At 47.4% G+C, this 14,000-nt stretch overlaps 1 protein-coding gene across 1 annotated transcript; it reads left to right on the top strand.

Moving 5' to 3' along the window:
• Nucleotides 1–1,231: 1,231 nt before the first annotated feature.
• ap5s1 (adaptor related protein complex 5 subunit sigma 1) lies at nucleotides 1,232–7,609 on the top strand. The gene is made up of 2 exons (XM_067981452.1): nucleotides 1,232–1,441; nucleotides 3,544–7,609. The coding sequence occupies exons 1-2, from the start codon at nucleotides 1,260–1,262 to the stop codon at nucleotides 3,968–3,970; spliced, it is 609 nt and encodes a 202-aa protein (XP_067837553.1). The 5' UTR covers nucleotides 1,232–1,259; the 3' UTR covers nucleotides 3,971–7,609.
• Nucleotides 7,610–14,000: the final 6,391 nt, after the last annotated feature.

Here is a 14,000-nt window from a genome sequence, read left to right as displayed (position 1 = left end):
CATTTCCTTTTTCACGTCCCCTCTGAACTTTCTATAATCTGCCTGGTTCTCACTTGTGTTATCAACCTGACATCTGTCATATGCCCCTTTTGTCCACTTCATCTTATTCTCTATCTCTTTTGTCATCCAGGGAGCTCTGGCTTTAGTTGCCCTACCTTTCTCCCTTTCTCCCTTTCGGAGGGTTGTAGGGCTGGAGGTTCCCTTATTGCCGCAACCAATTGCTTCTTAAATGATTCCATTACTCTATTTGGGAGTCCATGTATTGATCACTCCTTGTGTGAACAAGAACTTCCTGATATCAGTCCTAAATTTGCCTTTTACTAGTTTATACCTGTGACCCCTTTTGAAACACCTGTTAAAACTCAATAAACTGTTTTATTTATGAAAGGTATGTGGGCCAACCAACAAAAGGCATTAGGGATTTGGAATCAGTCCCTTACTCTAAATCATGGTTTTTCAATCACTCGGGGTGATTGGACCCCAGAAATCTGGGGGGGGGGGTGTTAACGTTTTTGTATTTTTCTGTATTTATTGACTCCCTAGCACATTATTTCTGTCGTCATATACAGTATGAATATAACATTGTTTTTGCAATAATAAACTGCTTCCTTTTCAGTGGGCAGTTAGAGCAACTGTGAGTGCATCTCAATTCCATATCCCTCGATACAACAAAAATCTATCGATCTCAGTCTTGAAAGCTCCAATTGACCCTCGGCATCCACCGCCTTTTTGGGGAGAGAATTCCAGATTTCTACAACCCTTTGTGTAAAAAAAAGTGCTTCCTGATTTCTTTCTTAAATGACCTGGCTCTAATTTTAAGAAGATGGCCCCTCGATCTTGATTTTCCGCACAGTAGAAGGAAGTGTTTCTTCTTGGTTTATGTTTCCATCGCTCCTATTTTTTTTGAACCTTGGCGGTGTCTTGCATTATGGACCTTAGGTCCTTTGCCTACATTCTCAAACCTCCATAAGTGTTGTTACAAGACTTTCTCTCATGGGTGACTCCCCACCCTTTCCTTGCACTCTGTCCCACCTGGATCTTCCATTCCCAACAACCTGCCTGTCCCCAATGTGACCACAAGGGGCGCTGTTCCGTCACCTGAGAGCAGGCAGCGGACCATCGAGCCCAGAATGGATCCTGGGTAATGTAGTACGTCACTCGCCGCTCCACGCAGCGAAGGACTACAGATCCCAGGGTGCCCCGCGGCCGGGCGCTCTCGCGAGATGACGTGTTGCGGGGAGCCGGCCATTGCGGTCGCCATGGTGCAGGGCTTCGTGCTGCACACGCTGGGCCCCGCCGAGAGCTGCCGGCTGCTGTACTCACGGCTGTTCGGGGCGGAGCGGCCCCACGACTCGGGACAAGGGGCGGGCCTCGCCGCGGCTGATCTCCGCAACCACCGGCAGAGGGTGCTGGGCAAGGAAAGGCTGGCGGCCGTGGCCAGGTGAGGAGGGGAGAGAGGGAGGGGAAGGGGGGAGAGAGGGAGGGGAAGGGGGGAGAGAGGGAGGGGAAGGGGGGAGAGAGGGAGGGGAAGGGGGGAGAGAGGGAGGGGAAGGGGGGAGAGGGAGGAGAGAGGGAGGGGAAGGGGAGAGAGGAAGTAGAGGAGAGAGGGAGGAGAGAGGGAGGGGAAGGGGAGAGAGAGAGGGAGGGGAGAGGGAGGGGAAGGGGGGAGAGGGAGGGGAAGGGGGGAGAGGGAGGGGAAGGGGGGAGAGGGAGGGGAGAGGGAGGGGAAGGGGAGAGAGGGAGGGGAAGGGGAGAGAGGAAGTAGAGGAGAGAGGGAGGAGAGAGGGGGAGGGGAAGGGGAGAGAGGAAGTAGAGGAGAGAGGGAGGGGAAGGGGAGAGAGGGAGGGGAAGGGGAGAGAGGGAGGGGAAGGGGGGAGAGGGAGGAGAGAGGGAGGGGAAGGGGGGAGAGGGAGGAGAGAGGGAGGGGAAGGGGGGAGAGGAAGTAGAGGAGAGAGGGAGGGGAAGGGGAGAGAGGGAGGGAGAGGGAGGGGAAGGGGGAGAGGGAGGAGAGAGGGAGGGGAAGGGGAGAGAGGGAGGGGAAGGGGAGAGAGGAAGTAGAGGAGAGAGGGAGGAGAGAGGGGGAGGGGAAGGGGAGAGAGGAAGTAGAGGAGAGAGGGAGGAGAGAGGGGGAGGGGAAGGGGAGAGAGGAAGTAGAGGAGAGAGGGAGGGGAAGGGGAGAGAGGGAGGGGAAGGGGAGAGAGGGAGGAGAGAGGGAAGGGGAGAGAGGGAGAGGGGAGGAGAGAGGGGAAGGAGAGGGAGGAGAGAGGGGAAGGGGAGAGAGGAGGGAGAGGGGAAGGGGGGAGAGGGGGGAGGGAGAGGAGAGAGGGGAAGGGGGAAGAGGGGGGGGAAGAGAGGAAGGAGAGAGAGGAAGGGGAAGGGGAGAGAGGGAGAGGGAGGGGGAGAGGGGGGAGAGGAAGAGAGGGAGGGGAAGGGGAAAGAGGAAGGAGAGGGAAGGGGAGAGGGAGGGAGGGGAAGGGGAAAGAGGAAGGAGGAAGGAGAGAGGGAGAGGGAGAGGAAGGGAACGGGAGAGGGAGAGGAGAGGAAGGGGAGAGGGAGGAGAGGAGAGAGGAAGGGGAGGGGGAGGAAGGAGAAGAAGGGAAGGGGGAGAAGAAGGGAAGGGGGGATAGGAAGGGAAGGGGGGAGAGGAAGGGGAGAGGAGGGGGAGGGGGTCCTTCATTGTAAGAGGATTTGAGTACAGGAGCAAGGATGTCTTACTGCAGTTATTCAGGGCCTTGGTGAGACCACACCTGGAGTATTGTGTGCAGTTTTGGTCTCCTTACCTAAGAAAGGATATACTCTTTGAGGGAGTGCAGCGAAGGTTCACTAGACTGATTCCTGGGATGGTGGGATTGTCGTATGAGGAGAGATTGAGTGGACTAGGCCTGTATTCTCTAGAGTTTAGAAGATTGAGAGGTGATCTCATTGAAACATACAAAATTCTTACAGGGCTCGACAGGGTAGATGCAAGGAGGATGTTTCCCCTGGCTGGGGAGTCTAGAACCAGGGGTCACAGTCTCAAAATAAGGGGTAGGTCATTTAGGACTGAGATGAGAAATTTCTTCACTGAGAGGGTGGTCAATCTTTGGAATTCTCTATCCCAGAGGGCTGTGGAGGCTCAGTCATTGAGTACATTCAGAACAGAGATCAATAGATTTCTAGATATTAAAGGCATCAAGGGATATGGGGATGGTGCAGGAAAATGGTGTTGAGGTGGAAGATCAGCCATGATCTTGTTGAATGGTGGAGCAGGCTCGAGGGGCAAGATGGCCTCCTCCTCCTATTTCTTATCTCCTTATGAGGGAGCGGGGCCTTGGTAGGGGGGAGAGGGGGTCTGCTTTTCCTTTTGTGTTTTTGCACCAGAAAGGAGTGTTCAAATATAGGACATCTACCTGAGTACCTACGTGGGCAATGCGGTCCAAAGCTTTAAAAATTGACATGTTCTTGTAGAAGTGTGAGAGTAAGATTAGACACGAATGTGCTACATATGCAGACAATCAGGATCACAGAATCAGTGAGAGCGCTCTGCTGTATTTTGTTTTCCAGGCAAGTGAAGTCCTGTTGTATCATGGCACGACAGGCTGCAGACAAACCACTCCCCGACTTTGGGTCTGTGATAACTGAGGAATCCGCTGGCCCCCAGGACTCAGACCTCGGAGTATTCCGCCTCCCCGCTGGCGACCCTTTCACGGAAGAAAAGACGGTGGTGTGGATGGCATTCCTTTCCCTGGGCTTTGCCCTGATCTGCGACACCTACGAGAACCTAATGCTCGCGGAAAATACCCTGAGATTGATCGTGAAGTATTTAACGGAGCATTTGAAACTGCTGATTCAAAGCAACGACCTTATGCTGAAGACGGACAGAATTGAGGCGATCCTGAATACGTTTTTGCCACATGGGCAACTGATGTTTATTAACTGTTGCTTTATTCAGAGTCTGGAGAAAGAACTGAATAGTTCTATGTTAAAGTGATGCCGGCTGCTGCTGCCGCCTCTATAGTGCTTTCATTTGCCTGTGAGCCATTTTTCTCTGGCCCCAATTTTCACTGCTACTGTCCTGAAGGCGCTGGTCTTTGCACGTGTAAAGTTTACCCAAGTGGGTGATTTTTCAGTGTGAACCTACAGAGTATCTGACGCTGGGGGGGGGGGGGGGTGGTGGTGCATCACAACCGAGCCAGATCCTGATCTCACCCAATATCCACACACCTACATTTTCCAATAGCAATCACTGTGTGGTGATAGGGAATCCCATTTGATTTTTTTTTCCCGGGGTGTTGAAACGAATTTCTGTGCTCCAATTTCTGCCGTGATTGTGAACTGCTAACTCAGCACGGATTGGACTGTTGTGGTCTGTGGCCCATGCTTTTTGTTGGCTGCTCAGTGTGGAGCCCCAGTGGCCGGATGCAACGTTTAAATCCATGTTAATTTGCACATATCAAGCAGCAGATACTAACCCGATGTAAGTGTTCAGGTCTAAGGTTTATCCAAAGCTGGGAACATCCATTTCCAAATGTCAGGCCCACAAAATTCAGAAGGGATAAACCAATAACTAAAAAAATCTAAGCACAAATTGAGCTGAGTTGCCCGGGATTTATTTGTCAGATTGCCGGAATCTGCAAGCTCTTATTGTGCTCAAGAGCCATAGTTTGGACATCCTAGACTTTAATGTAAGACCAGGTAGCTCTTTTACCCAGTAACGCACTGGCAGAACTGTCCTGTGGGTTTTGTAGCCTGACACTAGAAATTAGAAGGATATTATAATAGGAGTATTATGGTAATACAATGCTGAGGTAATGGAGCAGTGGAGGATACAGGTTCAGTTTCCCCCACATGCTGCGGGTCCCTGATCTCGGGGGGGCCCGGTGACTCTCCGGAGGGCTGGGGGGAGGAAGGGCGACATTGGAAGCAGAGTGATTTCTCATTTACTCTCATGCCCATTTAATGGCCAGCAAAGAGCAGAGTCAGAGCCCTGTGAACTGATTGTCCAGTGGGTGTGTTCTCGTAACAGTAGTAGGCCATTCAGCCCCTCAAGCCTGTTCCGCCATTCAGCCCCTCAAGCCTGTTCCACCATTCAATTAGACCATGGTTGATCTGTATCTTGCCTCCATCTACCCGCCTTGGTCCTGTAACCTGTAATACCCTGCTTGGTGAGGTAACATGCATTAGAATTGTGACTTCAACTGTGTAAAATCATAACTAAATCATTGCAAAGGTTGAATTTAAAAATATGGAAAGATTTATGAATTCCTTAACCTGTGGTATCCATGGAGATGTTTTTACCAATTATGCTTGATGCTTGAAAAAAAAAAGTTTGACAGTATAATGGAGTAAGAATTTTTCATTGGTTTATATGTTTTTGATGCTTTGGTCTGACACTGTGTATAAAATCACATCGCTAGTTCCACAATTACCATGTCATCAAGCAGCCTATCATTACTGACTCTCCTATGACTGTCTTTAGCTGCTTCTCTGCCTGTACTGCAGTTTTTAATTGAAGCAGTGATGGATTGTTTCAGTATTGGGAATTTGACTAGCCCTGCTCCAGTGACTTGAGCCCATAATCTAGGCTGACATTCCAGTGCAGTACTGAGGGAGCGCTGCACTGTTGGAGATGCCGTCTTTCACATGAGACGTTAAACCGAGGCCCTGTCTGCCCTCCCTGGGACGTAAAAGATCCCATGGCACTATTGCGAAGAAGAGCAGGAGTGTTCTCCCCAGTGTCCTGGTCAATATTTATCCCTTACCTATTGCTGTTTGTGTGACCTTACTGTGTGCAATTGGCTGCTGTGTTTCCTACATTACAAACAGTGACTGCACTTCAAAAGTACTTCATTGGCTGTAAAATGCTATGGGACGTCCTGAGATCATGAAAGGTGTTCTATAAATGCAGGTGTTTTTAGAATGGGAATTAAGCAGTGAGTAATGGGTATGTAGTTAAAAACATCTAGTCAGTTTTTCCCCCTCTTAAACTGAACTATAACATTTCTGCGACGATAGGGATTTGGCATTAACGGGTTGCAGGTGATCATTAATCACTGGCCAGGTGCTAATTAATCTGTAGCTGATGCTGGTTTATGACCTAATTTGGTCAGAGTATTAAAAGAGGTAGTAAAGAGAGAGGAGGGGGCACCAGTTGGAGTGGAGTGAGATGGGAACAGAGAAAGAACAGTGCTTCTATAAAGGGAATTTGACTAGAATGGGAATTTGGAGCAGAGAGAGAGGGTGGAGCAGGATAGTTGAATTGAAATTTAAGCAGATAAGATTATAAAAGGCTATAATTTAACTAACATTTATTGCAAGAATGGCACTACGGGAGGGGACAGTAATGTGTAGTTACTGCAAGATGTGGGGATTTTCAGTAGCAGAGATTAACTTGGACAAACACATCTGTGGGAATTGTCTCTAACTGAGCAACTATGGTAGTGTAGTGGTTATGCTACTGGACCAGTAAACCAGAGCCTTGACTAATAGAGATAGTGAGTTTAAATCTCACCATGGCAGTGTGAGAATTTGAATTCTGGAAATAAAAAGCTGATAGTAAAAGTGACCATGCAGCTAACGGATTGTCGTATAATCCCAACTGGTTTATTGATATCCTTTAGGGAAGGAAACCTGCCGCCCTTGCTCGGTCTGGCCTATCTGCGACTCCAGTCCCACACCAAAGTGGTTGAATCTTAACTGCCCTCTGAAGTGGCCTAGCAAGTCACTCAGACGTACCAAAAAAATTCAAAGAGTGAAAAGAATAAAACCGCACAGGCCACCACACGGATTGCAGCAGTTCAAGAAAAAGACCCACCACCATCACCTTCTCCAGGGCAACTAGGGACGGGCAATAAATGCCGTTCTTTCCGACCTTTGTGTCAGTATTTACAGTAGAGGAAGAGGATAGCATACCTGACACCCCAAGGAAACTAATTTTGAATCAGGGATGGGGACTCACCATAATTAAGCAAATTAACAGTAATGAATGTGAGGAGGAGTGTGAGACAATCTGACACGGCAGAGAGAAGTTTCAGGAGCAGTTATGTGGAGAAGCTGGGGTTCTATTTATAGCGGAGAAGGTTAAGAGGAGATTTGATAGAAGGGTTTAAAATCATGAATGGTTTTGACAGTAAATAAGGAGAAAATGTTTCCAGTGGCAGAAGGGTCAGTAACCAGAGGGGACACGTTTAAGGTGATCGGCAAAAGAGCCAGAGGGGAAATGAGGAAAAAAAAGTTATGCAGTTAGGATGATCTGGACTGAGAGGGTGGTGGAAGCAGCTTCAATAGTAACTTTCAAAAGGGAATTGGATAAATACTTGCAGGGAAAAATTTACAGGGCTATGGGGAAAGAGCAGGGCAGTGGGTCTAATTCGATAGTTCTTTCAAAGGGCTGGCACAGGCACAATGGGCCGAATGGTCTATGCTGTACGATTCTATGAAAAGGACAGTGGGGTGAAGTTTCCATGTGCCTTCTCATCTCTAGACGTAATTTTAGCAGAAAAACAGCACAAACGGTCATGGATTTAGTCACCCCATCTAACATTTCCTTTTTTGAGTCGGCGTCCATTTTATCTGATTATGTGCCTGTGAAACACCCGGACGATTTTCTACATTAAAGGTGCTAAATAAATTCAAGTTGTTACTCTATCCTTCATTGTCACTGGGTCAAAACCCTGAAACTCCCTACCTAACAGCACTGTGGGAGCGCCTTCACTTGCAGCGGTTCAAGAAGGCAGCCCACCACCACCACCACCTTCTCAAGGGGCAGCTAGGGATGGGCAATAAATGCCAGCCTTGCCAGCGACGTCCATATCCTGAGAATGAATTTTAAAAATGCTTTCTATCCTTCAACCATCTCTGTATCCCTTCTGCCACTTTGCCTTCAATACCATGGTCCTTAATCTTCAGAATACGTCACTTCTTGAAAATGCTTTTTGAAAATCCTTTTATGTCAGTCCCCTTAGTGTATGTGCTTGGTAATTTCCTCAAAGAATTCAATTAGTCAAGCATAGGCTGCCCAAAACAACTTCCTGATGCACCCATAATATTGTTGGTCACTAATATTCTAATATTTCTTATGGCTTCTGATAGTTTTTTTTAACTACTAATGCGAAGCTATGGGCTTTATTGCCCATCCCTAGTTGCCCTTGAGAAGGTGTTGGTGGGCCTTCTTCTTGACCCGCTGCAGTCCGTGTGGTGAAGGTTCTCCCACTGTGCTGTTAGGGAGTGCCAGGAATTTGACCCATTGGTAATATGTCTAAGTCGGGATGGTGTGTGACTCGGACGTGGTTGTGTTCCCATGCGCCTGCTGCCCTTGTCCTCCTCGGTGGTGGAGGCCGCGGATTTGGGAGGTGCTGACGAATATACCAGATCGAGTAAGGACGGCAGGTTTCCTTCCCGCTGAAGGACATTAATGAACCAATTGGGTTTTTACGAAAATCCGACAGCTTTAAGGTCTTTGGGAAAATGAGTAAGTGGGTAGCTTCAATGTGGAATTACGCCCACAGTCACCGTGTATAGAAATGGCCTATGCATCCACTGCCTTCGTCCTTCCAGATGGTAGGGGTGGTGGGTTTGGGAGGTGCTGCCAAAGGAGCCTTGCCTGTCCCTGTGCCCCAGAAGCTGGGTTCGTCAGATTGAGAACATGTTTATTTGTTCAATAAATTCTCAGCTGTTCTGCTGCCTCAGATACTGGGTTCCTGGAATAGAAGCCATATCTCTTCAATGAATTCCTGGCTGTCCCGTTGCCCTGAAGACCATTTGGAGGTGTTTCAGGATGCATTTATATATTTAATTGCTGCACCAGCTGTCTTGCAGCTTGCATTGATGTCTAGAGGTTGTATTTATTTAAATAATTTGTAACTTGGCCCAAAAGGTCCATTAATTTTTAAAGCAGCTAGAAGATAATGGGGTAGAAATTGGTATGCTTTGCACATGTTTTCCGAGTGTAAAATGGGTGTAAAGCATACCAAGCGGTGGAACGGCCTGCGCCCAATCTGCGCAGGCGTTGGTCCCATTGCTAAATTCGGGGGCCCATTTTTTAGGTGTCCAGGGCGGATGCCTAAAACAGGCGTTAAGCCTAGAATATGTTTATGAGGAGCCTAATGCCTTTTGAAACAGAATGGTTACAGCACAGAAGGAGGCCATTCGGCCCATTGAGCCCGTGCCGGCTCTTTGTAAGAGCAATCCAGTTAGTCTCACTCCCCCGCTCTTTCTCCTTTGCCGTGAAAATTTTTTCCCTTCAAGTATTTATCCAATTCCTTTTTGAAAGCCAGGATTGAATCTGCTTCCACCACCCTTTCAGGCAGTGCATTCCAGATCATAAATATTCTCTGCGTAAAAAGGTTTTTCCTCGTGTTCTTGAAGGATCCTTTTCCTAAAATTGGGCCTGGACTCAGCCAGCGCTGGGTCTATCGTGTTCAGGATAACTAGGTCTACATGAGGCCTAACCAACGGTGCTTAAAGGGACTGGCAGGCCAGCACTATCCAATTCCTACCTGAAAATACCTTGCACGTACTGGTGGGAGAGCTGGTGGTAGGCAGAGCTGGGAGACAGAGTTTTCGAGGTGCAACGGACCACCAGTGGTGGGAGGATTGAAAGGCAATTAATGATGTATAAAATGGCACAGCCCATCAAAGCCATAGCTTCAGGCATTATCAATTGTTCAGGGTCAAAATTCTGACAAAAATTGTGATGCAGGAAGTAAGAAAGTGGGACACAAGAAGAGCCTGCAGTCATATGGAACTTAATCCATTATAGATATTCCTTTACCTGCGTACTTAATTTAATTTTCAGCGCTTAACTTTCATTAAAGCCAAGGATGCACAGTAAGATGAGTCAGGATGGACGAAGGTGCCTGGTGTTTAACAGTGCTCAGGGGGATGGTTGTGGATTTTAGTATCACTGGCCCAGGGATTCAGCAGAAGGTGGAGGTGGGACTCTTGAATCTGGGTTCAAGTCCAACTCCAGAGACCTGAGGGCATAATCTAGGCTGACACTCCGGTGCAGTACTGAGAGAGTGCTGTAATGTCGGAGGTGTCGTCTTTCGGATGAGACATTAAACCGATGTCCCAACTGCCCTGTCAGTCCCTACATTACAACAGGAGCTACATTTCAAAAGTACTTCATTGACTGTAAAGCGCTTTGGGGCGTCTTGACATCATGAAAGGCGCTATAAAAATGCAAGTTCTTTCACTCCCGGTGAAAGGAAAGAGGGCTCTGGAGAGAGAGGGGAAGGGACTTCACTCCCCAAGAGAGGGGAGGGGCTTCACTCCCCAAGAGAGGGGACGGGGCCCTGGAGAGAGAGAGAGGGGCGTCACTCCCCAAGAGAGGTGAGGAGGCTCTGGAGAGAGAAGGGGAGGGGCTTCTCTTCCCAAGAAAGAGGGCAGGGTGCTCTGGAGAGAGAGAACTTTAGAGAGGGGGAGGAACTTTACTGGGGATGGGTCGGGGACTGTGTATTTACTGCGTGTATCCCAGGGTTGGATATTTACTTTGTGTACCTCAGGGCTGTGTATTTACTGTGTGTTCCCCAGGGCTGTGTATTTACTGTGTGTACCCCAGGGCTGTGTATTTACTGTGTGTACCCCAGGGCTGTGTATTTACTGTGTGTACCCCAGGGCTGTGTATTTACTGTGTGTACCCCAGGGTTGGATATTTACTTTGTGTACCCCAGGGCTGTGTATTTACTGCGTGTATCCCAGGGTTGGATATTTACTTTGTGTACCTCAGGGCTGTGTATTTACTGTGTGTACCCCAGGGCTGTGTATTTACTGTGTGTACCCCAGGGCTGTGTATTTACTGTGTGTACCCCAGGGCTGTGTATTTACTGTGTGTACCCCAGGGCTGTGTATTTACTATGTGTACCCCAGGGCTGTGTATTTACTGTGTGTATCCCAGGGCTGTGTATTTACTGTGTGTATCCCAGGGCTGTGTATTTACTATGTGTATCCCAGGGCTGTGTATTTACTGTGTGTACCCCATGGCTGTGTATTTACTGTGTGTACCCCAGGGCTGTGTATTTACTGTGTGTACCCCAGGGCTGTGTATTTACTGTGTGTATCCCAGGGCTGTGTATTTACTGTGTGTACCCCAGGGCTGTGTATTTACTGTGTGTATCCCAGGGCTGTGTATTTACTGTGTGTATCCCAGGGCTGTGTATTTACTGTGTGTATCCCAGGGCTATGTATTTACTGTGTGTACCCCAGGGCTGTGTATTTACTGTGTGTACCCCAGGGCTGTGTATTTACTATGTGTACCCCAGGGCTGTGTATTTACTATGTGTACCCCAGGGCTGTGTATTTACTGTGTGTACCCCAGGGCTGTGTATTTACTGTGTGTACCCCAGGGCTGTGTATTTACTGTGTGTATCCCAGGGCTGTGTATTTACTGTGTGTATAGAATCATAGAAAGGTCACAGCACGGAAGGAGGCCATTCGGCCCATTCAGTCCACGCTGGCTCAATGCAACAGCAATCCAGCTAGTCCCACTGCCCCACCCTATCCCCGTAGCCCTGCACATTTTTTCGTTTCAAGTACTTGTCCAGTTCCCTTTTGAAGGCCATGATTGAATCTGCCTCCACCACCCCCTCGGGCAGTGCATTCCAGATCCTAACCACTCGCTGTGTAAAAAGGTTTTTCCTCATGTCACCTCACAGGTACACACAGTAAAGGGTGGTGGAAGCAGATTCAATAATAACTTTCAAAAGGGAACTGGACAAATACTTGAAGGGAAAAAATTTTCAGGGCTATGGGGAAAGAGCAGGGGAGTGGGACTAATTGGATAGCTCTTTCAAAGAGCAGGTACAGCACGATGGGCCAAATGACCTCCTTCTGTGCTGTAACATACTATTAATGTAAGTTTTGTATCACTGGTGTATTTCTGGGCAGTGGAATCATAGAAATTTACGACACAGAAGGAGGCCATTCGGCCCATTGTGTCTGTGCCGGCCGAAAAAGAGCCACCCAGCCTAATCCCACTTTCCAGCACTTGGTCCGTAGCCCTGTAGGTTACGGCACTTCAAGTGCACATCCAGGTACTTTTTAAATGAGTTGAGGGTTTCTGCCTCTACCACCCTTTCAGGCAGTGAGTTCCAGACTCCCACCACCCTCTGGGTGAAAAATATTCTCCTCAGCTCCCCTATAATTATTCTACCAATTACTTTAAATCTATGCCCCTTGGTTATTGACCTCTCTGCTAAGGGAAATAGATCCTCCCTATTCACTCTATCTAGGCCCCTCATAATTTTATACATCTCAATTAAATCTCCCCTCAGCCTCCTTTGTTCCAAAGAAAACATCCCCAGCCTATCCAATCTTTTCTCATAGCTAAAATTCTCCAGCCCTGGCAACACCCTTGTAAATCTCCTCTGTACCCTCTCTAGTGCAATCACATCTTTCCTGTAATGTAGTGACCAGAACTGTTTGCATTATTCAAGCTGTGGCCGAACCAATGTTTTATAAAGTTCTAGCATAACCTCCCTGCTCTTATATTCTATGCCTTCTTAACCACCTTATCTACCTGTCCTGCTACCTTCATGGATCTGCAGACATGCACTCCAAGGTCCCTCACTTCCTCTACACCTCTCAGTATCCTCCCATTTATTGTGTACTCCCTTGCCTTTTTTGCCCTCCCCAAAGATATTACCTCACACTTCTCTGGTTTGAATTCCATTTGCCACTTTTCTGCCCACCTGACCAGTCCATTGATATCTTCCTGCAGTCTACAGCTTTCCTCCTCACTATCAACCTCACGGCCAATTTCTGTATCATCTGCAAACTTCTTAATCATGCCCCCTACATTTAAGTCTGCATATAGGGTTTGTATCACTGGTATATTTCTGGGCTGTGTCAATATTGTGATAGTGGGTCCTAAACCAGACAGCAGTATTTGATAAATTTCTACGAGATCGCTGCAAACATTGAATTGAGTGTTTTATCATTCATTTATAGAAAATAAGTTTCACTGGCCTTGAATAGAACAGCAGTGTAAATAAATATGCAGATTTTACTCTGTGTCTGTCTCTCTGGAACTGTTGTAACAAACATTTATTTTTACTTTCAATCAGCAAAATTCAGTCAGCAATATTTGCGTCTCTTTGAAGGTGGGTGGGAGGGGCAAGGCATGCAACCAATGTCCTCTTGAATGGACAGTCTGAGAAATTTCAGTTACTGAGAAAGAATGGTGGGCAAAATGCATTCTGAGTGATGTGATTGGTTCACCTTCTCCTTTCTTTGATTGGTAGGTTATCCTGCCTGGCCAATGAGTACTGGTTGTTTTCCTCAGTCCTTCGTAGCTTCTCATTGGCAGTTTCTCAGCTGCTTCCCTCGCTTTTGGTTTTGTAAGTTCCCTATTTTATCAGTCGGATATGCCGCTGTTTTATTTTGAGCCAGAACAACAAAGTGTGATAAGAACATAAGAACATAAGAAATAGGAGCAGGAGTAGGCCAATCGGCCCCTCGAGCCTGCTCCGCCATTCAATAAGATCATGGCTGATCTGATCCTAACCTCAAATCTAAATTCATGTCCAATTTCCTGCCCGCTCCCCCTGATGGAGGAAGTGTTGCAGGAAGTAAGTGTGACACATACAGAAAGTGAGGCAATATAGAAGATTTTGAATATATTGTAATTTTAATGTACATGCTTATAAAAGCCAGTGCTATTGCTCTTTATGTTGACTGCTGGTCTTTTCCCATAATCTCCATTAGCTCTTCTTTGTTTCTCGTCTATGTTTCTTGGTATTGCCTGAATGCCTCCTCAGATTTTCTTTTTGACCTAATCATCTCTCCATCTAATTTTCTCCCAACTTCCTCATTTTTAAATTGTGTCCCTTAAAATTTGAGCCCATCACCAATTTGTCAAAGTGCTTGTGTCATAGGATCATACAGCACAGGAGGCCATTTGGCCCATTGTACATGTGCTGGCACTTTAAAAGAGCTATCCAATTAGTTTCACTCCCCTGCTCTTTCCCCATTGACCTGAAATGTTTTCCTTTTCAAGTTTTTATCCAATTCTCTTTTGAAAG

This window comes from Heptranchias perlo, chromosome 1 (genome assembly GCF_035084215.1).
Source record: "Heptranchias perlo isolate sHepPer1 chromosome 1, sHepPer1.hap1, whole genome shotgun sequence".
NCBI classification, from domain to species: domain Eukaryota; kingdom Metazoa; phylum Chordata; class Chondrichthyes; order Hexanchiformes; family Hexanchidae; genus Heptranchias; species Heptranchias perlo.
This window is presented reverse-complemented; position numbering and strand designations above follow the sequence as displayed.